At 46.0% G+C, this 23239-nt stretch overlaps 2 protein-coding genes across 7 annotated transcripts; both read left to right on the forward strand.

Annotated features, from left to right (window-relative positions):
• The first annotated feature begins 504 nt into the window (after positions 1-504).
• sec63 (SEC63 homolog, protein translocation regulator) lies at positions 505-9016 on the forward strand. 2 transcript variants are annotated; one of them, XM_088286572.1, is made up of 19 exons: positions 505-793; positions 2313-2412; positions 3505-3619; positions 3945-4057; positions 4130-4191; positions 4278-4336; positions 4419-4469; positions 4563-4671; positions 4900-4994; positions 5141-5273; positions 5355-5447; positions 5535-5828; positions 5907-5989; positions 6224-6292; positions 6460-6618; positions 6696-6857; positions 7079-7279; positions 7346-7450; positions 7569-9016. In XM_088286572.1, exons 1-19 carry the CDS (start codon positions 670-672, stop codon positions 7707-7709), a joined length of 2268 nt encoding a protein of 755 aa, XP_088142698.1. In that variant the 5' UTR covers positions 505-669; the 3' UTR covers positions 7710-9016. The 2 variants fall into 2 exon arrangements, with proteins under 2 accessions (XP_088142698.1, XP_088142699.1); XM_088286573.1 differs by having other exon boundaries at positions 6463-6618.
• A 3124-nt stretch (positions 9017-12140) lies between these two features.
• On the forward strand, positions 12141-22713 carry map7b (microtubule-associated protein 7b). 5 transcript variants are annotated; one of them, XM_088285864.1, is made up of 20 exons: positions 12143-12507; positions 15489-15644; positions 15920-15997; positions 16325-16488; positions 16819-16936; positions 17160-17261; positions 17919-18029; positions 18322-18417; positions 19187-19306; positions 19909-20045; positions 20383-20528; positions 20756-20976; positions 21049-21184; positions 21361-21553; positions 21623-21727; positions 21805-21855; positions 21928-21961; positions 22068-22188; positions 22344-22525; positions 22626-22713. In XM_088285864.1, the coding sequence occupies exons 1-20, from the start codon at positions 12351-12353 to the stop codon at positions 22634-22636; spliced, it is 2439 nt and encodes an 812-aa protein (XP_088141990.1). In that variant the 5' UTR covers positions 12143-12350; the 3' UTR covers positions 22637-22713. The 5 variants fall into 5 exon arrangements, with proteins under 5 accessions (XP_088141991.1, XP_088141990.1, XP_088141993.1 ...); XM_088285865.1 differs by lacking the exon at positions 18322-18417 and having other exon boundaries at positions 12141-12507; positions 19885-20045; XM_088285867.1 differs by lacking the exon at positions 18322-18417 and having other exon boundaries at positions 12144-12507.
• The last annotated feature ends 526 nt before the right edge of the window (positions 22714-23239 follow it).

Below are 23239 nucleotides of genomic sequence, written 5' to 3' on the forward strand. Positions count from 1 at the left end.
CAGAACATACAAACATTAATTCTTTCCAGCCTTCCCCAAAATACAAAAATGTTAATTCTGTGTATTTTAATGAGGAAAATAGCACTAATATTGTACACTACGCAATCACAGCCTGGATGCGCATTTTCATTCCAGAGCTGCTCATGTTCATCTTGTCCTTTGATGTGTGGTGTTCGTTTGTGCCTTTGGAATCATAATCAAAGATATTTCAACAAAGTAAATAAAGAGTGTAACTATTTTCAAGGAGCGCTACAAAGGATGCTGGGAAGTGTTTGGCCTCACCAGCTCTACAAATGTCACACAATTAATATAAATTTTCAAAGAGACTATTTTTATGATATATCTTATTATTATTTAATTCCAATTCATATTATCGTTAACGTTTAGCTTTTAACCAGGAAATGTTCTGAAACTCCCTGTCTTCACGCATTAAAACCTGTTGGGGGCGGTAAAGACAACATAAGAAGCGGTGCGGACAAGCACCAACGAAGAAGAAACATCCGATTGCGCATGCGTACACCACGTATGCTTCTAACTCATCTGGCTGGATGCTAGCAGGCTAGCGATCGCCACTCAGCGAGCTTCCAGCAGAAGCAACAGCAGCAGCGGGCGGACGGACGGACGTGCCGCGGCGGCGAACGACGCTTGGACGGCGCCGCGACTGACGAAATGGCCGGCCAGCAGTTCCAGTACGATGACAGCGGCAACACGTTCTTCTACTTCCTCACGTCGTTCGTGGGACTCATAGTGATCCCGGCCACCTACTACCTCTGGCCACGGGATCAGAATGCTGGTAAGGCCGCGATGTGTCGGGCTCCGTTGCTAGCTCGAGCTAAGGGACGACTCCGACAAGCGTCCCTAAACTGGTGGCACACGGAAAGCACCATGTACGTTTTTTTTTCGCGCTTAAGCGTAAGATCGTCCGTGTGCCACGACGCTCTTTGTCCGCACGAGTGTGGCTTGAGCCAAAGCTGCTCTATAACGTTATTACATACTACCGACATGTTTCAATTCAGGCACAACTGCGCACTAGTTGACATCTCCGCGCTACTAGTCGTACTAGTGAAGTGCTAGGAGTTAACTTGTAGAATTTAACTGTGTCGCTGGCATTCCATGATTCCGATGGAGCATTTCTTCCATGATCTTGATGCCCGCTACATTAGGACAGTGTTATTAGTGAGGCAAAGCCGTGCACTAGTTGAAAACTGCGTGATACTAATACAACTGCTGACATTAAGTAGTTAGCATGTAGCACTACACAGTAGTACCAGATGTCAACTCGTGTCATTCGTGTACACGACAGGAGCACCTCTGGCTATTTCCATAGACAGGTATTTTGTTCTACCGAATTCGATTGCAGCAGCAGCAGTATTCACAATCACACCAAATCGAGGAAAAAATATTTAAAAAAAAAAAAGTCTTGCTCGCAATTACAGAAGCAGAATTAAAAGGAAGAGGCTTTTAAAGTTTGCCTGTTGCTCTGTGGCCAGTAATAAATAATAAGAGTATAATTCTAGTCCATGTATGTCTCATCAGTCGCCATGTAACTAGTGGAAAGGGTTAGTATAATGTACCTACACACACACTACACTTCACAAAAAAAAACATATATACCCTAGAAAAAACCCTATCCACGTTATGATATAGTATCGGATACGTCCCGATCATGTTTTTTTTATTTTTTTTAATCTAATTCCCAGTCACTTGATTTTAAATGTCTGTTGATACCTGATCCAATACCTCTGCAATGCACAGTAGAAGAAAAAGAAGACTACGTCCAAATTGTCTTATACTGCCCCCATCTGGCCAAAGTGTGTACACCAGAACCATCATGCACAGCACAATTGAAAGCCATAGTGTGACAATAACTGGTTTAATTACTTCACTCATTCCCTTACCACTCCATAGTGCCTTTTACTTTAGTGGGCTGTCTCAGTCCGCTAAATAAAAATCCCTATTCAGTGATAACTGACAGACGAGGCAGTGTGTACATTTGTGTAACAGCCAGCCTTATCGCGCTGATAAGAGCTTATCTGGAAGTGTTTGTCAACAACAGCCTTATTGACTTATATAACATATCCGAACAACCTCGCCTCAGATTCTTGCCATGTCATCACAGGCAGTAGATGCAACATGAACGTCATGTCGTAACATTGATACTAGTGAGGCTTGGTGGTACATCCATGATATCACCAAGCATGCACAATTTGCACATGCTGACACACCTGCTGTGGTGGTACCTCGGGGAAATCGAGGTTCCTCAATGAAATGATGGCGATGTGTGTGTGTTTTTTTTTTTTTTTTTTTTGTAGAGCAATTGCGTCTGAAGAGCTTGCGGAGGGTGCACGGCAGGTGCCTGTGGTACCGTCTGCGACTGCTCAAGTCCCAGCAGAGCATCGTTCCCACTCTCAAGTGAGTCCAAACGGCAGCTGACGTTTTTCTGGGGAAGCACACGGCGAGGAGAAGCTTATTTTTTTAATTTTTATCTTTATTTATTTTTTTGTGGATGTCTCAACATCACGGCTCGTTTTTTTGAGCGCTTGTCGCACGGCCCTACAAAAGGCAGATGCTCTAAAATTAGTTGCCCGTGTGGCTATTTAAGGACGAGCGAATGTCAGCGCCGCGCTGACAAGAAAATTATTAAGAAGAGATGATTGGTTGGTGCGCAAGGTTGGGAATGATGATGTTTTTTTTTTTTTTAATTATAAAACTTGCCGACTTATTTTTCTTATGCCAGTTCCTTTTTCTTTCTTGTCCGAACATTCGGGCATTGTTTCTTGCGCCAGATGATGCCGATGCGCTTGTTGCGTTTGAACTCGTCAGGACACGCAGCGCTTGTCCCCCCCGCGGCTCGCCGTTCAATATTCCTTCATCACGCTCGAGTTTGTTTCTCCTCAGCCCAGTTTCTCCTCGCATCTCCCCTCCTCTGTCCCGCCTTTGACCCTTTGGGCTTTTTTTTTCTCTTTATGGTCGCTGATGACTTTTAACTGTCCGGAGGAGGAGGAAAAAGTGGGGGGGGTCGTCATGGTAACAGATGCTGATGCAGCGCAGGCCTGCGGGCTTTGCTATTGTCATGGCAACAAGTTGAACTTCCACGCACGGATGGCAAGCATCTGAACCTGGAAGATGCCACTTACACACGCACAATGTCGATTCAATTTTCAATCTTTACGAGATAATAACGCTGACTTTTCATTGGTTGCCGTAGTAAAAAAAAAAAAAAATGAAATTATGATATTTAATTTGACCTTTTCCTTTTTTTTTTTTTAAATGTAATTCTGGCTCAAGCTTTCATGATTGTAACATCATTCCTGCTTTTTCTCAAAGGTATTGTGATCAGTTAAGTCACAGCAATTGCGCATCCTCCCACTTGAATTTCCCCTGGCTCACGTTTGTTTCAGGCTGCCAGCTGTTTGCATTAAAAGCTTTCATCCTTACAAGACGCACTCTTGCCGTAACATTGACTCGGGTGAACTAACATTTTGTGTGTGCGTGTGTTTTCAGGAAAGCGGCCTTGTTATTTGGCTGGGCCGTGTTCCTGCTGCTGGCATACAAAGTGTCCAAGCTGGACCGGGAGTACCAGGAGTATAATCCTTACGAAGTCCTCAGCTTAGACCCAGTAAATTTGCACAGAGTGCATTTTGAAATATTTTCTGAAAGTGCAGTTGAATTATTTGGAAAATTACCTTTTAAATTTTATTGTTTGAATTAAGACTTTATTCACATTCAGGGTTTTGTAAAATTGACACAGTTTCTGTTATGCTCTTTTGTCAAATGAAATTTGACTGAAAAAAATGTTAAAAAAAAAAAAAGATTTTACTATCTTAAAAAAAGCTTTTATTTTATTATTTTTTTTAAACCTGTAATTTCCAGACAATTTGCATTAATGTTACCAGCAGGATTACAAGAACCGGCACGAGATTATATTCTTTTTTTTTCTCCAGGGGTCATCGTTGTCAGAAATCAAGAAGCAGTACCGCGTGCTGTCGCTGAAATTCCACCCGGACAGAGGCGGCGACGAGGCCACGTTCATGAGGATTGCCAAAGCTTACGCCGCGTACGTGTCGCTCGCATCATCTCGGTTAACAAACGCGCTTTCCGCTACTTAATATCCTTCGTTTGCTCGCAGTCTCACCAATGAACAGTCCCGAAAAAACTGGGAAATATACGGCAACCCGGATGGACCAGGCGGTAAGGTTTTTTTTTTGTGCTTTTTCCAGCAGATGAGTTAACCATTTGAGTGAAGGGAATGCAAATCCTGTTTGTCTCATTTGCAGCAACCAGTTTTGGCATCGCCTTGCCTGCCTGGATTGTGGACCAGAAGAATTCAATGCTGGTGTTTATCTTTTTCACTATGTCCAAGTTATGACGACATAAAACCGATTGGTTGAGCTCTGAGCCTGTGTGGTCTCTTTTAGGTGTTGTTGGTGTACGGTCTGGCCTTCATGGTTATCCTCCCTGTTGTGGTGGTAAGTAGTCATCTTGGATTGGGTCAAAAGTGCATGTTTTAAAAAAAAAAAATTTTTTTATATATAAATCACATTCGGTTTTGTGTATCGTAGGGCACGTGGTGGTACCGCTCCATCCGATACAGCGGAGACCAGATCCTCATCAACACCACTCAGCTCTTCATGCATTTCATGTACAAGACACCCAACATGAACATGAAGCGTACGTGTCTTTCGATTCATCGGTCGGGTTGCAAGATCGTATCCAGTATTTGCATGAGAAGAATGTGCACCAGTGTAAACATTTTGTCTTGTCAGAAGAATTCCATCTGCAATAGCACAATTGCAAGTGGAATTAAATCCCATGGGGAGTTTCCAACTCGGAAGATTCCTAATTTTGCAACCCTGTAATTATTTTTTTTTTTTAAAAACCCTCCCATTGTCATTCCAGGTTTAGGCATGGTACTAACAGCTGCGTTCGAGTTTGACCCCCGCAGCAATAAAGAAGCCACCATCCGACCCACCGACAACATTGAAGTGCCACAGGTTAGAACCTGGTCTTTATTCTCACATTGACTATTCTTTTCAGTGTGACTAAAATTCCTTAAAATAAAAATAAATATTGAATGGAAATGATTAGTGTCATGCTGGCACAATCACACACTTTTTTTCCTTTTTTGCACGTCTTGCAGTTGATTCGTGAGCTGGGAAACATCAACGTGAAGAAGAAGGAGCCTCCCTTCTGCTACCCGTACAGTCTGAAGGCCCGAGTGTTGGTCCTCTCTCACCTGGCGCGCATGGACGTGTCCGAGGAGCTGGAGGAAGGTCAGACCAAGAATAAACGTGTGAACCACATGGCGTTGGAAAGCAACATTTAAACCGGACACGGCATGTGTTCTGCTTCAGATCAGAGATTTGTGGTGAGGAAGAGTCCGGCTCTCCTCCAGGAGATGATCAATGTGGGCTGTCAGCTCACCATGATGGCCAACAGCAGAGGAGGTGCACGTTTCTTCTTTCAGGCTCACCTGTAATCCATTAAAAAAAAAAAAAAAGTTGCTTATGCCACTCAAATAACTTTTTTCCCAGGTTTCCACGCTCCTCGCCTAGTCACCATCGAGAACTGCATGAAGCTGACCCAGATGATCGTGCAGGGCCTGCAGGAGTCCAAGTCGCCCCTGCTGCAGCTGCCCCACTTTGAGGAGGAGCACCTCCGCTACTGCATCTCCAAGAAGTACAAAGTCCGGAGTCTGCAGGACCTGGTGAGTCTGAAAGACTCAGACCGACGTAGCATGCTGCGCTTCCTGGGCGAGGAGAAGTACGACGAGGTCATGGCCGTGCTGGGCAGCTTCCCTCACATCACCATGGACACCAAACTGCAAGGTCGGCCTTAAGTTGTCCTCGCATGTCTCGTGGGATCTGCAACTGTCGTTCTGGGAGTGACAGCTGATGTCTGTGCAGTTCTTGACGACGAAGACAGCAGCAACATCACGGCGGGATCCATTGTCACGGTTACGGTCACCTTGACCAGAAAACGAATGGTGGTAAGCGGCACAACATGATTTCAGACAAGGCACATTTAAAAAAATATATATATATTTCTTGGCAAGCTGCCAAAAAGTCTAACCGACAAATATAAAATATCGATGAAAGATGAAACGTAATTTTTTTGTAGTAAAAAAAAAAATGCCAGACTTCTTTTTGCAGATGAACACCAGGGGGCGCAGTTGCCTTATTTTTTAATGAGAACATAAATACTGACTGTACTTGCTGTGTAGGAAGTGTTTGAAAAGGAGCAAGAGCCCTTACCATGTCCTGGAGAGGAGACGGCCCCCACAGAGGAAGTGGTAAGGATGAACTCTCAATGCACATGAAAATCATTTATTTCATATCATTGATAAACAGAATAAGGTCCATGCACTACTAAGATCTTGGTTGGCTCTAGTAAGACTATTCAGCCGACTCGCACAAGTTGAATGGCTTTGTGTTACTGCAAAGTTTTGTTCTTGCTCAGCAGGGAGACGCAAGTAAAGCAAAAGCAAAGCAAGTGTGGCAGAACAAGAGCAAAGGCACCAAGAGGACAACCAAATCCAAGAAGAAAAAGCTAACCAAGAAGAAGGGCACGCCAGCGCCGGTCAAAAGCAAGCAGGCCAACGGAAGCGTGGCGGGAAACGTAAGTTACACCATCGCGTTGAAGCTCGCTCTTCATAAGCGAGCACTGCCCAAATGCTGCCGTCGCGCACGTGGCAGGAGGTGGCGTCGGCCGCCAAGGAGGAGGACGAGGAGCTCTCGGACAAAGGCAGCGACTCGGACGAGGGCGAGACCAACAAAGACTCTCCGAGCGAGAGAGACGAAGACAGCGACAAGCAGAGCGACACCGAGGTGGACGAGATGGGTGGAGATGACGAGGAGGTGAGGAAAGCATGAGACGCCATCACTGACGTTAAACTAAATGACTCATAGAATACACCTGGACCATATCTTAGCAATCTTATAGTACACCCTAGTGCTACGTTTAACGGGCCGCATGTGACCCCCGGGACGTAGTTTGCCCACGCCTTCACGAGACTACCCTAGAATGTACTTTAACACTGGCAGTAAAGCCGACAATCTTGTGGTGACCACTTTCTTAGGAGTGGGAGGCGCTTCAGCAGAGCATCCAGCGGCGAGAGCGCGCCCTGCTGGAGACCAAGTCCAAGGTCACGCACGCGGCCTACAGCCTGTACTACCCCGAGGAGAAGCAGGAGTGGTGGTGGCTCTACATCGCCGATCGACGGGACCAGACCCTCGTGTCCATGCCCTACCACGTATGCACGCTCAAGGACACCGAGGAGGTGGGTCCTCACAGACGGACGAGCCACAATGGAGACAATTTCGACTAAAAAATAGTGTTTGTTCAGGTGGAGCTGAAGTTTCCGGCGCCTTCCAAAACGGGCAACTATCAATATTCGGTCATCCTGCGTTCGGATTCCTACTTGGGACTGGACCAGATCAAAGCGCTCAAGGTGAGTACGCCAAACGCTACCGAGAGTCAGTTTTTGAAAGGGGGCATGAACATGAGTACGGAGTTGGAAAGGTACGCACGTGAATGGCTAAATGTGCGCGTGTGTGTGTGTTGCACAGCTGGAGGTGCACGAGGCCAAGGCCATGCTGGACAACCACCCCCAGTGGGACATCCCCGACACGGAAGAGGAGGACGAAGAGCAAGAGGACAGCGACGGCATCGAGGAGAGCGAAGAGGACGACGACGACGACAACGACTGAACTCGCACACGCCCGCACACACTCAAACACACACACACACACACACGCACACACTATCAGAACCCCACTCCCTCTACACCTTTCCTGTCCTCAAAATACACAGACAGAGGCAAAGACTCAGCCGGGACATTTTTTGTACACTCTGGTCCATGTCCTCCCCCAACACGCCAGCTGGCCTCTTTTCTACGTACGCACGTAGCACGTGCGTGCGCGTGTGTGTGTGTGAGCGCGCGTTTGTGTTTCTAACCTGGTCAGAATGTGTACAGGTGTGATTGAGTGTGGACCGGAGCGGCCATCTTGCAAGAGGCCACGTGTGTACGACGCCGACAACAATACGACAAATAGCGTTCCTTCGGCCTCAAGTTGTCGGGATCACTGGACAACACGATTCTACCAAATCAACTTTCGAACAGGACGTCAAGTGTCACCATTGGAGCTCGGCTATTATCTAATCGTGTCATCATTAGTCCTGTTTGTGTACACGCTCGTACACAAACAGGTCCAGTCCGTTTTTGTCGCAGCACATTCCAGCGTGTCGTCATCGCCCTGAGAAGCCTTACGTATACGAGCAGTGTGAGGGGGAAAAAAAAGGCCAATTGGGTGCTATGCACCTGCTGTTCTTCTGGGCTCGGCAGTATTCTATTTTTTTTTTGGTTTGTTTGTTTCCTTTGGGCTAGCATAGTTGGACTCTAGCGCCCCCTGTCTGGGTGATTTATTTTTGCTCTTAATACTGATATGTGTTGTCAAAATCCACTTGTATATCAAAGAGACCACACACAGCTACGCTCTTCTTATTTTTGGGAGGGTTCTGTTAAAAGCTGTGTCGACAAAAAGGATAGTTTTGCGTTGGGGGGGTCTTGAGCACATGCAATCCACCAAGGACGCGACCCGTATGTTGATAGGCGATAGTGTAGTATGTACGTACGTACGGCCGGCTAATAGAATGTAGCATCTGTGATGTGAGGCAGGGTGGATGAGTGCGCGTTGAGACCCCGTACGGAAAATCGTTTGAGCATTTACTTGATGGCTTCAAGTCCATGTACTAGAACACTCTGTCTTTACTAGTAGCACAATTCCATGCACTAGTAGGATATGGAAGGAACGTTCAAACAGCTTGCTACTCACTTTCTCTCGCTCAACCCTCTCCCGCCACAGACTTAGTGTATTCAAACAAAGTACCCCAACGGACGACTCCCCTTCTTCTATCTACCACTCTTGTTTACAAAAGGAACTGTCATTGTAAATGAATTAAAAAAAAGTATATTATTTGTATTTAAAATCATTTCAAATAAAAACTTTTAAATGAACTACTGAGACTTTTGGGAAATTGTGTCTTAAGGTACTACACAGTAACTAATATAATCTTGTGCTGAAAAAAACTGCACAAAATTGCAGTCTAGTAAAAAAAAACCGGCAAAGACAAATATTAATGAAACATGTTCATGGTGTAATTTAAACAAAAAAATGAAAATGACTTACATGCCGTAAAATCCGACAACGTGGCTGACACACTCTTTAGATGCTACGTTGTCGCCATCTCCTGGTCAGTAGGAGAAATACTCTCGGTGGCAACTTCCGGGAATCCGAACTAAAAAGACGAGTCGTTTTTCCATTTTTTCCCCCGTGGCACTATTCTATTTTCATTTTAGAAATAACACTTATTTTAATTATATTTATTTTTCCTGACTTGTGTATAATGACCTCCGTACACTAAGCGTAACTCTTGTATAATTGAAAAGAATGGACAATTGACATTTAAATGAAACGTACCTAAAGCTGCACAACAGCCAATCAGAACCCAGCCTGCATTTACCACGCCCCCTCAACTAGACGAAATGAGCAGGCCCAGAGATGCATTACCACTTATACGCCTGTAGATGGCAGCGTCACAATTACAAACACAACAGGTACTTTCGCTTCAACACCTTTCCCGAATGTCCTGCTAACAAAGCGATCATTTTTCAAGGACAAGTGCTTGAAAAGTTTTGGAAGTTAGTTACGACGAGTGTCCCAGGACGTCTCAAATTTGTTCACGGCGCCGTGTCTCCCCTCCTACCTGCCCGTATGAGGAGGTGAGGGAGGCGGGGAGTCCTTGCGGTGCTCCGGGCAGGTTCTCCGGCCGGGTGACGTCAGGAGAAATGGCGGACCTGGATGGCAGCGACGCATCTCCTCCGGCGTCCCAAGGTGAGTCCCCGCGCGCCTTAAACTCTGACAAACTCCCCGAAAGAGCGTGGACGGTCGTCTTAAAAGTGAATACTCTGGAAATTGCGAGACTTTGGCTTGTTTTTGTCGCGTTTGAACGCCGACGGAAACCACTAGGAGATCCAAAGTACAGTTGTAGTTCGCCGCCGGGTGGTCGGTCACGAGAGAAGGATTAAAAAAAAACAACCATAGCAACGACATCGATTGCTTTTAATGTTAACTAAAAGAACTCTCGTGATTTTAACCGATTAAAATGTGTTTGCTGTACTTTGTGACCGCCATTGTTGATATTTTAAGTTGGCCCGGAGCTTCTGGCGCACACCTGCCGCTGACAGTTCGACTTCATTCGGCTTGAAGTGACAGGTGGAGTCGCGAGCAATTTTTATTTAACATGCAGCCTGTCAGTTAAAACAGCCTGAAAACCTCCCACACGCCATTTGTCGGCTATTTTAAATCGCAAAATTCCATTCAAACCCGGATATGTGCGTTACTTTTTGTATTGTGTGTGTGTGTTTTTTTTTATCCAGAGGCTGCCTTCAAGGTTGAGTGTTTTTATCGACGTCGAAACACTTAATTCCTAATAGTGTGTTTTAACATCGTTTTTTTCACCGTTTATCTTTAACAAAACAACGTAAATTTGTTGTATGTCGCCTTCCACCGGATATTTACAATTACCACTTGTCACCAAAGGTGTCGCCAAACTCACCCTAACCGAATGGCAAATTTGTACATAAATCGCCAAGTGACATAAAGCTATTGAGATTAGGAGAAATGATCATAATAGCCAGTGGTTCTGGAAGGAGTTCACTTTTGTTAAATACTTAGACAACCGCAGCTGTTCTACAAAACTATAATATTTTAATTGACTTACTTTTTGCTCAGCATTCTTACTGAAAGGCTTCTACTAGCTCAAAAGGTGAGAGGAGGAGGGTGTGTGTAGTGTGTGTATCTGGGGCTATCTGGTTTAAAGCTGGAGTGTAGGATGACAACCACTGCAGCCTGCGAGGGTCAAGAGCTAATTGGCTCGAGGAATATTGAAAGCCTCCCTGCCTTTTGGAGGTTTAGGATATTTTGATTTAATGCCAGCCATTTAAATGAATGAGTTCGAACATCATCACCAAAAGCTCTCAAATCAGCGATTTTGCGTCGCCGACTGGGTTTCAGAATTGTTGCAAAGAATGTTGTGAAGTCATCAACATGTCGCTCGATAATCGTTCGGTGACGATATTTTAACACCATTTTGTGTTGACATAAAGATGTCGTGCTGGCTGTTGAATCTTAATGTTTGTTTAAAATTTTTTTTCTTTTCTCGCATGCACACGCCAGTACAAATAGTCCCGATGTTGGCAGTGTCGTTGGGCAGGCCACTAATAATACACACGTGGCGATAACTTTGTGACCTTTCGGCTCCTATCCTATTGCATTTGCCAAATTCATCTTTAGAACCTCCCCTTTTGTTCACCTCCCTCCACTTCGGTAAAGTTTGCACATGCGGTGTGGGTGACATAACATGCAAATTGCACACAGGTTCAGCTACTGCAGCAACCTTGCCCCTCGTTTATAAATATTGAAGGGAGCGTGTGTGTCATGACTTCTAGTTACTGTTAAATGGGTCGCGTGATTAGTGGACTGCTCGTCGGAAGTGTGCCCGGTTGAACCTGATGATACAGTATGCGGATTTTTTTTTTTGTTGTTGTTGTTTATTTGAATGTTATTTCAGATGAAAGGCATAGCTAGTTTTGCACTGATATTTTTATTGGAATAAGACAAACAGTTTTGAGTGCGACGGTGTCAATTGTGGCCATGCAACGAGCGGTTGAGTGTCACAATCTGTTCTCTTTTAAGCATTTTTAAAATCTATTTCAGGAAATTACTTATTTCCTTTGCTTGTACATGTTTTAAAAATCTTTTGGTTGTAAATGTGCTTAAATGTTGTCAGTGTACATTCTTTTAGTGCTTTTAATAAGCTACTATTGTTAGCGTTGCTTTGCGAATATCTTCAGTTGTTCAGTTTGTTAGTGTAACGGAGATAAAGGGGAGCAGTCATTGCATGAGGAGTGAAGAACTAAACAAGAAATAAGTTTCTTTAGCTTGTGGATTAAATCGATCTTTCTAAGCCTGACAGTAAGAGCTCATCCTTGGTGAGACTGGCCCACTCTCTCTCTCTTGCTTTCGCTCTCTTCTGAGGATGGACGTAGCACAGCTCGTAGTTTGTCTCCCGTCACACGCTGTACTTTGCTCCTTTGCCCGTCCTCTCTCGATATGTTTATTCGGGACGATGCGTCTCACTTTACCTGCCGCCTCGGCCAAAGTGCAGCAATGTGCAACGCGGCCGCTGCTCAGCGTCTGTCCTTTCAATGAGGAGGAGGCTTTTAGCTGCGAATCATCATCATCTATCATCTCAGTCACTGCACGGGCTGGGATGGCTTGAAGGCGGAGATGCCACGGAGTAAAGGGAGAAAAGCGGCAAGAGGCGAAGGCTCCGAAAAGAGGCAGAGGAAGGGAAGCAGCCTCTCGGCTGTCCGTGCACTCTTCACCATCGCTGAAGAAGACGATGGTCAGAGACGGAGGGATGGTATCAGGAGGAAGACCAAAGGTATGACTGGAAATGGAGATTGGTGCACGACAGAGAGAAAACACTAATATCTGGGTCACGGGAGTCGAGACCGTCCCACCAACGGAATGGAGGGTCAGGCCAAGTATTTTATTATTTTATGTTTGCGTACTTTTTGCTCTTACGGATACAAACGTCCTCTACCGCTTCAATGGTTTGTCAGGATGGCAGCGTTTGTAAACGTGAGTTGTAACCTGGATGCTGGCGTGACAAGACCGAAAGGGTCAACGCAAGGGCAGTCGCACGCCTTGCCAGTCTTTCTTCATTGAACTTCTTTGATTTAAAAAAAAAAAAAAATTTCCCCTGGAACAGTGTGCCGTTCATATGATATGCGGTGTAGTATTCCCGATTGGCTGACTGACAACCACTGAGTTCATTGTTGGTTTATTGGCGACCATACAACACGTGCAACGGTCTGACTGAGGTTATCGTGCGTCGTAGTTGATTTTAAATGCAGTTGAAAACTCTTGCCTGGCTATTTGACTCTTGTATCTGTGTCTTCGCGCCCGTGGGGGAAAACAAATAGGATGAGTGCTTTGAATAAACGTGTAAGACGCAAGACAAGGTGCTTCTGGTTTGGCTGCGGCCACATGGGAGGAAGTGTTCATATTGGCTTACTTAAAGCGTAAATAATAGAAGAGAGTCGACAAAGCGACTGCCAGCTGCATTACAAAGCATTTTTTTTCCGGCAGCGCTATCGTGGCACCTGTAAAGCTGACCATCACAGTGGAGTAGAAAGTAACAACTTGGGTCTTGGGTCAGGAACGAAAAGCGTTTCCCTATTCCCTTCTCTTCTTGCTTGTGCGTTGGCTGAAGCTTGCAGCTCTTACGTTAGCATTAGCATGGGCTAATCCTCTCAGGCTACAACGGACGGCCAGAGCCACCGCAGTGCACTTGCTCGCTAGCTGCCGCCCTGGACGGCCTGGGCATTAATCGCTCGCTCTTACCGTTTAATCTGACTGCCAGTGAATGATGGGATATGAGGGAGCGGGGGGGGGGTCTATGTGATGCACACTCAAGGGGAGGGAGGGCCAGATTAAACTCTCCCAATGTCTCGCTCTCTGTGTCTTTTACACACACACACACACACTGGTAGAAAACGCACTCATGGACAAAGGGGTTTGGAGAGTTGCCACAACCTGTCCCGCATAAGTCGACTCCCCAGGACTGTGACAGTGATCCCAGCTGACTTCCCTCCCTCGTTGCTATTGGCTTTCCCGTGGCTTCTCCCCCCCCCCCCACACACTTTTGGGAATTTCTGCCTTTTTGCCATCATTGCCCTCGTCACATCATGGACTCTGGCAGGACAATGATCTTGACTTGTTTAGGATGCTCGCGGAAAGCACGGATGTTGTCGTTGAGCCTCTTTGACTAGTGGGATCTTCATCAGGTCTGTTCAAGCATCACACCTCTAGAATCAGGATGCAGAATCCAGGTAAAGACGTATTCGGGTTCAGTGAGGTTGTCAGTTGTAAGATCTTTTACATTGGAAACGGGCTGGCCAAAATTTTTGCAATGTAAATTTCAAATATTCCTTAACAGGATCATTTTTTTGCGTTGGTGCCGCTGTCAAACTGCGGAGAACGCCTCCGTCGCGACCACTAGAATAGACGATTCGATGGACGCAAAGACGACGCACAAGCGGACTTTATTGGGTGTGTGATGTCGTCGCAAATTCTCAGCCGGATTAATTAACTGGAAACCCAACATCTGGTGCTGCCATGTTGAGGCTTTCTAAGTAGATGAAAGTATTGGAACTGTTAGTGCGTTTTCCATTAGCCAAACCAGCTGAGCCGGTACTCTAATAGAAATTGGACCTGGACTGCATATCGTTGAAAGAAACCACTTCCAGTCGCATATTTGTCAACGTGGCACACGCGGCTACAAATGACCAAAATAAAAACATGCTAATGTCAGCAATGTGTTAGCACTGGATGCTATCTTACTATCCTGCACAGGCTCCACTTTCCCGCGTCCTCAAATAAATACGCAAGACTTATTTTGGCTGTAGTAGTTCGACACTCCGGTAAATCAAAAGTACAATAATAAAGATTGTTGACTGAAGAACTCGCCGAGTGTCAATCAAATCGGAGCATTGTTAGCCTTGCAAAGGCTAAATTTTTGACACCGCTCCCGTATTGGCTGCCATTGTGTCGCGCGGGTGTTGTCGCATTTTGTCGACATTTAAAACGTTGTGATTCATTCATCCGGTCGTGTCCGGTGTGGCGTTTGCCGGCGCGACACATTGTACTCCCGATACGGCGAGCTAATCTTTTTGTTTGAATAAAACGATTTCAGCGGAGAGAATAGGATGACGAGACATCGTTGTAACTTGGCCCAGCCCAACCTTTCCTGTTTTACCAAAAGCCAACGCGAAACCGGTTCCAATGCTGAGCAAGCACCCGAGGCAGTGTCGACGTGTTCGTACTCACCTCGCTCCATGTCCTGCGGACGGCGCCATTCGATACCTTTGCATCTTTGTTCTCGAGGTTCCTTTAGGGAATAAAAATGCACTAGGGCGGAGCTGCAAATGTGTGAGCTTGTACATTTGTTTTCAGTTGTTATCAAGCGGTATCACGGCCGCAGGTAGATTGCGATATCGTGCCGCTAAATAATCAGTGGCGAAAAGATATGGGACAGGCCCAAGTCCGTTTTGTTGATGTGTGTCAGTTGAAGGATTTAATTGAACTTTCTGGGACGGATTAGGTGGCCTGCCTCTCTTGCACTTTGATACGAACACGCTGGATTTTATTTTGACAATGCCCCTAGGGTTTTTTTTTTTTTTAAATACTTGAGGACATGGCCTGACATGCATGTGGAAAAAAAAAATAATCCTGCAGTGCCATTTATTTATGCAACCCTTAATCACAAAAGAGTCTCAAAAAAAAAAATTCCCCTTCACACTTTGAGTTCCTCATTCTCAGATGTTTGTTCAGTGATGCTTCTCTCTCTCTCGTTGCCAGCGTCGGACGATGGCAGGACGTTTTCCCCCGCCCGGCCCGACTCATCGCTCTCCGGGCAGGTCTACTCTCCCAGCCTGACCCCGACGCTCACTCCCACTCCCACCCCCACGGTCACCAGCAGCAGCCCCAATAACAACACGGCGTCACCCAGAATAGGCAAGACGCTCCGTACGATACTCTGCTAAAATACGCATATGTAACTCGCCAAAAATTGGGCATATTCAAATTAGGCAAGGACGCCGTTGTGTTTTTGGATCAACGGTAGTAAATATAATACATAAGCACAACAAAGTGATGGAAATCCTGATTTTTCAAATCACATGCAAGCATCTGAGCATGTTCAATGAGACTTTCTGCGACATTTGTTTTAAATACCCCCCCCCCAAAAAAAAAAAAAATTGCTCTGACAGATTTCATTTGCTCTGTTCCAGACTCTTTACTCTTCAACAAAACCGATGAGAGGTTGAGGCTGGCCCGAGAGCGTCGAGAGGAACGCGAGAAGCAGAATGGTGTGTATTGTTGTTTCGTGTCGTTTCATAGCTGGTCTGATTCCTTGACGTGTTTCATGCTTGTGTTTTTTAACACACGGGAATGTTTGCGCTTACGTGACTCGTGTAATTGCGTTTGTTGTCGTAAATATTGGACGACGGGTCCGCTCGCTGAGGCGGCCGAAAGGATTTGCCGCAAGGCTAAAGCCAAGTCACATGATCGGCAGCTGACCCATGACACGGCCGCTTTAAGCCTGTGCGGCATGCGCGTCTGCTTTTTGTGCCCTTGCGTGATTTCATCTTTTTTTTTTTTTTTTTTCCCCCTCCTGTTGTCGTGCCACGTGCCAGCCGCCAAGGAGGCCCAGTGGCAGGCGCGAGAGGAGCGTGCCAGGCAGCACTATGAGAAGCACCTGGAGGAGAGGAGGAGGAAGCTGGAGGAGCAGCGGATGAAGGAGGAGCAAAGACGCTTGGCTGTGGAGGAGAAGCGGCGACAGAAGCTGGAGGATGACAAGGTGAGCATGGGATACCTTCATTTTAAAATTTTTATTTTTTTTTTAACCTCGCTCACCTGCCTCAAACTCGCTTAGCCTGTGGAAATTCTGACTTCAAAACTTGTTACTACACTGCAGAGTAGCTCTTTAACTTTCAAGCGGATGTGCTTACCACTGCTGCCACTTTTGAAGATTTGAACGCTAAACCTTGCCAAATAAACGTCATGGAAAAAAAAAAAAAAATTATCTTCCAACATGCAACAATCTCTGAAATCAGTTTACATTGTAACAATAGTGAGACTGCTTTCAAAATATTACAAAACGAATCTCTGTTGTGCTTGTGACCAAAAGGTTCGTCATGAGGCGGTGATGCGGCGGACGATGGCGCGGGGTCAGGTGACCAGACCCAAGCAAAATCGCTGGTCCTGGGGCGGCCCTCTGCATCCCAACAGCCCCGTCACGCCGACCGGTACGCTCCCTCGTGTCACGCGATTAGGATGTTGACTTTGAGATCCCTTCAGAACTCTGGTATTTTCCTCCACTTCCTTTGTGCAAGTCTTTTTTTTTCTGCAATGTTTATTTTTTAACTTGACTTATCCGCCCTCTCTGAATCACTTTCTTTATGTCCCCCCCACCTGGCTGTCTCTGTTTTTGTTCTCTGCAATGCATTGTCCTGCGTCCTCCTGGTCCAGGTTTAGTCGAGTCTGCTTTCCTCTACCCGCTCGACCTTGCTGGACTGGAGCACGTGCCGAGTGCTTTCAGTGTCCACCGTGGACACCCAATGAGATGCCAATGTGAATATTCTAGTGTCACGTCAGCAAGTAGATTTTCTCTGACATGTGTAAGTGAGGTACACGCATAGCGATTTTTAAATGTGAGCAATCTCACTCATGACAAGCAAAAAAAATTCACCATGCATCGCCAGTCTGGTACGCCAAACCTGATGTAATACCAAGACTGACCTGTGGGGGGCAGCATGTTGCTTTTCAATGTCCAGATTGCTGGGAAATTCAATGAAATAGAAGAAACTAGGCCAACTTAGAAAACTTTTTTTTTTTAAATAAAAAAAAAAAAAAAATTGTGTATATATATTATATATATGACGTTAATTAAGCCATTTCCTCCCCTTGAAATTGGCTGATTACATTTTTTACTCATTCATCTGATCTCATCTCGAAATAAAAATAATTGTCTGTATGTGTTTACCTCACTTTAACATGCAGGCATTAGTGTACATCTAGGCCATTTTTAACAGCACAATTGTTTTTTGTGACTTGGTATCCGCAATAGTCCCTTAGCTGAGAGATGACACGGCAGCAGCTGTAATTCAACTTTTTCCCCCTTTAGAAGCATTCCTTACTCGAGTTTTAGGATAGCTCACAAGGAAAGCAGCTCTTTCATCGTCTTTTTTTTGTGTTCTCTGAGTCTGACTTTATTTCGGCTGCTTCCAGATGCAGACAGAAGGTCGGTGTCCACGGTCAATCTATCCAAACAGCACGACTCCGTCATTACCAAGCGCCTGTCGTCATCCTCCGCCACGCTCCTCCACTCGCCTGACCGAGGTAAATCCAACGGCAAAAAATGGATTTTCACTGACACTATTATATCTCAAGGAGTGATAATCTTCTTGGTCTCGCTCTATTTTTTTTTTTTTTTTTTTTTTACATCAAAAGATCTTCTTATCCACATCAAGCCCGTTTCTTCACACGCTGGGCATGAGATATTCCATTAGCAACTACCTGAGAATGATTGGTTGCCAATTTGTCCTTTTTTTTTTTTTGTTCCCTGACTCATTATAAGAACGCAATGACATGCTTTATAGTTGGATTGAATGTCTCTATGCTACCGATACAGGTTTACAGGGGAGAACAACCTCCACCCCTGTCATAAACAAAGCTCAGTACAAAACCCGTCTGTACCAGGGGACCACCACTCACCAGAGGAACACAGGTGTTTATTGGCTTTAAAAAAAAAAGCACATTAGGCATAAAATGGCATGGGCTGGAAACTGTTGAGATCACATCTATTGAGGTTAATAATCGTGTTTCTCGAATAGTGGTAAGGCTTTTCAACTTCCTTTGTATTACATTGTGAATTGCGGTCTTCTGTTTAAAATACACTGTATGTACAGTTTGCATCAAAGGGGCCTCCCACCGCCGCCTGACCCCCTTCTCTAATCCTTCGTAGGATAATCTTTTTGTTTTTGTGGAAACACTCTACGCCGTTTGTTCTCTCCGGACGGATGGCGTAACATTTTTGCATCGCTTAAAATTTGTCACCATTTTTTCTTTTGACAGTTTCCAGCCCAGTTTAATCTTTGCCTCCACGATTAAGTCTGCAGCCTTCAATATGAATGCAAGCTGATGGCCGCTTTGTCCGATGCATGCGGCTAATTGCGTGTACCATTCCGACATGGGCTCACAAAATCATGCTTTCCTGCCTACGCACACTTTGTTGGTTTAAGATTTGTTTTGGTTCTCTGCACTCCCTTCCAAATCCGCTTCCCTTTTGTTTGCTTTTCGGGTTTGCGCTTCACTTCATCCGGGCACTTTGCTGCCGCATGCTGGTGAAGGTGTCACACAACAATCAGGAGCACCCTGGTTTAATTGGGCCTCGACCACATTTGATGGTCTTCTTCGACTGGACGCCAAACGAATTTGTATGTGGCAATCAAAACAACAACTGTGTGTGTGTCCTGTGTGTGCTTGTGCGGACGCAGGTCCTCGCCGCCTTCCCCTGACGCCGTGGGAGAGCAACGTGGTGAACCGCCTGCAGCAGCCCACCCACTCCTACCTGGCACGGAGTCGCAGTGCCATGAGTCTCTCCGGAGAGCAAACGGGTAAGCCCGAAAGCCCCGCCCCCTCCCGTCACCAGCCAATGGGAGTGCACTGATACACACCGTCTCACTCATCGATCGGAGCGAGTGCTGCCGTTGTTGATGTGTTTGCCCTCTTGACCCGCACGCTTTTCTGTGTTAATCAGATTGGGGGCGACTTACAGCATTAACACTGTCTGAAACTTCCTTCACCAGCCTGTATCAGGCACTCAAAGCTCACACACACACACACACACACGTACCAGCACACACACTTAACCCGTAAGGTGTTCAGGATGTCCCGACTGTTTGATTGCCTTTTTTTTCTTTTTGCTTCTAATCAACGCCATGTCCACTAATGACCTTCCTGGCTTTCATGTTAATTTTCAGATCACAGTGCTTGTTTAACTTCGCTGATTATTTTAACCATAAGCATGACTATGGCACTAATGCTTTTCATTCCCTTCAAACTTCTCTCCTTCCTTTACTCTCAATCCTTCACCGCTCCCCTCAAACATTTCCATTCATTTATTCCTGCTCCCGTGTGTCCATACCACCGTGTAACCCTCGCTCGCCCCACCCCACCCGGTCCATCAACGTAGCCATGCCTGTGTGTCCTCGCTCAGTGTCGTGCCACCCCATGGGCTCCATGTCGTTCAAGACACTGCAGGGCCGCCCGATCTCTCACAGCCGCAGCCACGACCGCAGCCTCGTCCGGGAGACGTCCGCGCCCGCCCGCAGGAGGACCACTGGGACGCCGACGGTGGGTGAGACGCCGTTGTTGTGTTTGTCGTTCTTCTCCATGAGTTTGTGGACTTTCGGCGAGCAACGTTTACTTGCATCTCTGATGAAAATATTGAGTAAAAAAAAATTGTTGACGAGTGTTAGTTCATTTAAATGGGAATTTGCACCCCCTTGTGGTGATATGTGGGATCTTCAAAGATTTTGCTGCTCGAGTAAAGTCAGGTTCTCTATTGTCAAGGAAGCAATCTTTTTTCTGATCAATTATCTGTGTGGCATCTGGCACATTGTTACTGCTTACAATGTTTCTGATTAAGGATGACTAATTGCTTGTGATATTTTTTTACTCGCTTGGACAGACGCCGCAGAAGAACCGCGACTCTGTCAGGAAGTCGTGGAGCAACTTGTCGGTGCCTCTGGGTCCCCCGCTTACCTTATCCCTCAAATTACGATCCTCATCGCCGGTCAAGAGGAACACAAAATTAACAGTGCCCTCTCCTGGAAGGTAGTATAAACATGATTGTTTTATCTATGAAGCCCGATTAGAGCCACACAGCAATTATGACTTCTATGTATAGTAATTGGAAGCAGTGCAATCGACATAAACGGCACAAGAATAAACTCTTGGAAATAAATTTGTGGAGCAAATTTTATCATTTAGATTGCAGGTCAGTGGAGAAGACCCCGCTCACCATGACATTTTTAAAAAGAAAATGTGCTTCTTGCAAACAGGACCCCTCAAAAGATCACTGGACGCCCGCCGACCCCCAAGATGCTCAAATCTCCCGGGGCAGAGGATCCCGGAAACCTGCGCCCTGCCAAAGTGTCGCCTGAGATTCCGCAGCCGTCAACGCCCAGCAAAACCCAAGAAGCGCAGGACGAGCAGGCTCTCTGTCCTCCGCAGCCGGAGGAACACATCAAGACGGAACAAACGACAAGAACAGCACCAAGCGGTGAGCTCTTGGGGGCAATGGAGTGTTGATTTAATGTGCTGATTTTTTTATTTATTTATTTTTTTACTTTAGACCTAACCCTGAAACCTTCTGCCGGGACCACAGATCGAGAGGAGGCCAGCCGCATTCTAGCTGAGAACCGGCGGCTGGTCCGTGAGCAGAGAGAACGGGAGGAAGAGGAGCGAAGGCAGCAGGAGGAGCAGGCGAGGTCTGAAGTTTCACAATAAGAACCTCGAAAGTCAAACTATAACTGTTTGACCCTCAACCAAACGTTTCCTAGCGGGCTCACTGCAACTGACGGGAACCTTTTCTTGAAGTTATTGCTAACTAACTAATTCATGCAGAAATTCCAAAGGGTTCACATACTTTTGTGTCGTTCTTCAGATTAGCCAGAGAGGAGATGGCCCGTCGCAAGGCCGAGGAGCGAGCGAGGCGAGAGGAGGAAGCCCAGCGGCAAGCGGAGGAAAGGAGGCTGAAAGAAGAGGAGGAGAGGAGGCTGAAGGAAGAGGAGGAGAAAAGGATGGAGGATGAGAAACTCCTGCAAGAGAAAGAGGAGGCTGAGAGAGCTCAGAAACAGGTCAGAGAAAATACAAGCCGTGACGGTGGAAAACACGCTCGGGGCTAAAGCTCTCCTCTTCGTCATTAGCGAGAGGAGGAAGAGTCTCGGCAGAAGGAGGAGACGGAGAGACTGAGGCAGGAGAGGGAGAAGCATTTCCAGAAAGAGGAGGCCGAGCGGCTGGAAAGGAAGAAGGTGATGAGCGTCTTCAAACCTTTCACAAACGTGATCTTGACGCGCACCTAAAAGCGGCTTTTTGTTCTCGGCACAAGCGCCTGGAGGAGATCATGAAGAGGACCAGACGCTCGGATGCCGCAGATAAGGTAACCAAACGGCAAAGTGGAGGACTGCACACCTCTGACTGCTGACTTTGTTGACATGATCTCCATTTTTAGAAAGGAAGCCCCAGCAAGAACAGTGATGGCCCAGGTAACTTCAACCCAGTCTTATTTTTTTTTTAATATATACATATCTTGAAATTTAAAAAACATCGGTTCGAAAACACCAGCGTTTGCATGCATTTGGTCTCCGTCAGTGGCCGCTGTCTCCCCGGGTCCATCCGAAGGGGCGCCGGACGCGCATAGCAACGGCAACGGTATCCAAGTGGACCCCAACTTGAACGCCAGCATGTCCACGTTCAGCCCTCTGATGCAGAGGTAGAACTGGCACACGTCATTCCAGATTAGACTATCCTTAGCAGACCATTTTTCTTCAAATAAGCAAACTCCATTCATTGGTAATTGTCTTGCCACCAAATGATGTCCGTATTTTCACTATTTAATGCGCTTGACTTCTTTTCTTCATTTCCTAGGGAGAATGGAGAGTTTGAGGAAGTACTTGAACTGCCTTCACATTCCAGGTTGACGGAAGATGAGCCGCAGCAGGAGGAGGGTGAGGAAGACGAGAGAGTTGCTGTCATCACCTTCAGGGAAAACGGCCTCCCAAAGCCTCTCAGTAGTGGAGTGGACGATATAACGGCCCAGCAGGAAGCAGGTTAATCACTTTTTTTTTTTTTTGGAGAATCAATTCATCAATTGTCTTACCAAGACATTTTGTACAATTGACAGCCTCCGTATTTTTGATTTTTGATTAGATGTTGCCTGATGGTGCGTTGGGACAGGATGATGCGACCACGGAGAACCAGCAAAGAAGGCGCTTGGATGCAGAAGATTGCGTGAAAAGGCTCTTAGAGTATCGTAGACGTGCTCTTGCGTCGCCTTTCGGGACTCTTGCAAAGAGACTAGAACATCCACGTTACCCGAAAGACGGCAACTCCAAAGATCACCCTTCAAAATTTCAAGAGGGGATGCTTACAATGAGGCAGTATGTTTTTTTTGTTTTGTTTTTTGGGGGACCCATCCCCCCTTCGGAATCAAGCACCAAAGGGGAAATATTTGAGATTTACTCCGGTGACGACGGCAATCCAAGATGAGTTGTAAAAGTCTTTAATTCTGAAACTTGAGGTGTTTTTTTTTTCTCTCGCTTGTTTGACAGGCAAGCGTCAGCAACGCGAGGTGAAAGCGCAACTTATTTGTTTGGAGATAAAGGCGTCGTCGGAAAAGGTCTGTGTCACGTAACATATTTAAGATGCTCATTGTTTAATAGAAATTAAAGTAGAGATTATTGGGGATGAGGCGCTGGGTTGGAGTACTACTGATTTTTTTTTTTTTTAATAAGTTTATTTAATTGCTGTCTGTATGAACGGTA

This window comes from Idiotropiscis lumnitzeri, chromosome 21, assembly GCF_059441095.1.
Source record: "Idiotropiscis lumnitzeri isolate Australia: NSW breed Sydney's pygmy pipehorse chromosome 21, RoL_Ilum_1.0, whole genome shotgun sequence".
NCBI classification, from domain to species: domain Eukaryota; kingdom Metazoa; phylum Chordata; class Actinopteri; order Syngnathiformes; family Syngnathidae; genus Idiotropiscis; species Idiotropiscis lumnitzeri.